Raw genomic sequence first — 1245 nt, forward strand, 5'->3', positions numbered from 1 at the left:
GGGAGAAATGAGAGAAATAGAACTGTAAGGCATACCTTGGTATTTTTCCTTTCTTCCCTATATATGTCTCTCCCTCCATGGAAAAAAACATAAATACTTTTTATGTTTTCTCTAACGCAGGGGAAAAACGTTGAGAGGAAGGAGGGAATTTCTAGGTATGAATGATACGTAAAAATAAAATATTTGAAAGTGTGTTTTACCTTGTCTAGGTTTTCTGAGGCATGGGAGGTGTGCAGGCTTCTGAATGAGCAGTCTGGATGGAATGAGCTGGCCAAAGCTTGCTTACATCACATGGAGGTGGAGTTTGCAATTCGTGTTTACCGGACGTTCGGGAATGCTGGGATGGTGATGTCTCTAGAGCAAATAAAGGTAAAATAAAAAGCCTCTTTTGAATAGGAATTACAGTGATTTAATTCCTCTTGAAGAATTGCTGATTCTTCTTTTTGGGTGAGGGGTTGGGTTTTTTTGAATAGAAGGTGAGGTATTTTCAAGGAACTTAATAGTTAGAGAGGATAAAGCATCCAAATGACATAACTTTTACTTTGTTTTCTCTTGAAGTGGTGGCAGTCTCTACTGGAATACACAACATTCCTTTCTGCATTTGCTTTAGAGCAGCAGAATATATTCATATCTCAGGCATTTGGAGGCTCTTCTTTCCTTTTGTTGTTTTTGAGAAAATGTTGAAGGCTGCTATTTTTCTAAAAATCCAGAACAAAACCAGATTGCAATTATACAAATAAAAGTGGCATGAAATAACACCTTACAAAGACACTTCTGCAAATTGATTTTAGGCAGTGTTAGCTGGAGTGGCTCTGAGCTGCAGTAAGAAAGTGAGGGCTTATTCTGGTTTGTAGAATCTGATACACCTGGTGGTAAAATGTAAGGATATTTTGTGTTACTGTGCTGACTAGATTATGTTACTTATACAATATTTATTTTCTTTTGGTCTACATCTGCACCTATTATGTTGTTTCACAGGGAATAGAAGACCACAATCTTTTAGCAGGACATCTGGCAATGTTTACTGGTGATTTTAATTTGGCTCAGGATTTATATCTGGCATCCTCCTGTCCTATTGCTGCACTTGAGGTATTCATTTAAGATGTATTTTCTTCTCTTTTCATTTCCAGATTAATGTTGGAATGTTTGACCTTTGATAATTTCGCCCTTTTATGGTTTTGTTCTTGCCATTGTGTGACTATAATAGAATAGAATATCAAGAGTTGGAAGGGACCCACAAGGATC

General features: G+C 37.0%; 1 protein-coding gene across 1 annotated transcript in view; it reads left to right on the forward strand.

Annotated features, from left to right (window-relative positions):
* Positions 1–1089, forward strand: part of LOC103802675 (WD repeat-containing protein 19-like) — a gene marked incomplete at both ends in the record, with an annotated part of 14778 nt that extends 13689 nt beyond the window's left edge. Inside the window, 2 exons of the mRNA XM_009075183.1 lie at positions 210–369; positions 979–1089. Of these exons, the coding sequence (XP_009073431.1) occupies positions 210–369; positions 979–1089 (271 nt within the window). The remainder of the gene's footprint in view (positions 1–209; positions 370–978) is intronic.
* Positions 1090–1245: the final 156 nt, after the last annotated feature.

The sequence above is a fragment of the Acanthisitta chloris genome, unplaced genomic scaffold (genome assembly GCF_000695815.1).
Source record: "Acanthisitta chloris isolate BGI_N310 unplaced genomic scaffold, ASM69581v1 scaffold2905, whole genome shotgun sequence".
NCBI classification, from domain to species: Eukaryota; Metazoa; Chordata; class Aves; order Passeriformes; family Acanthisittidae; genus Acanthisitta; species Acanthisitta chloris.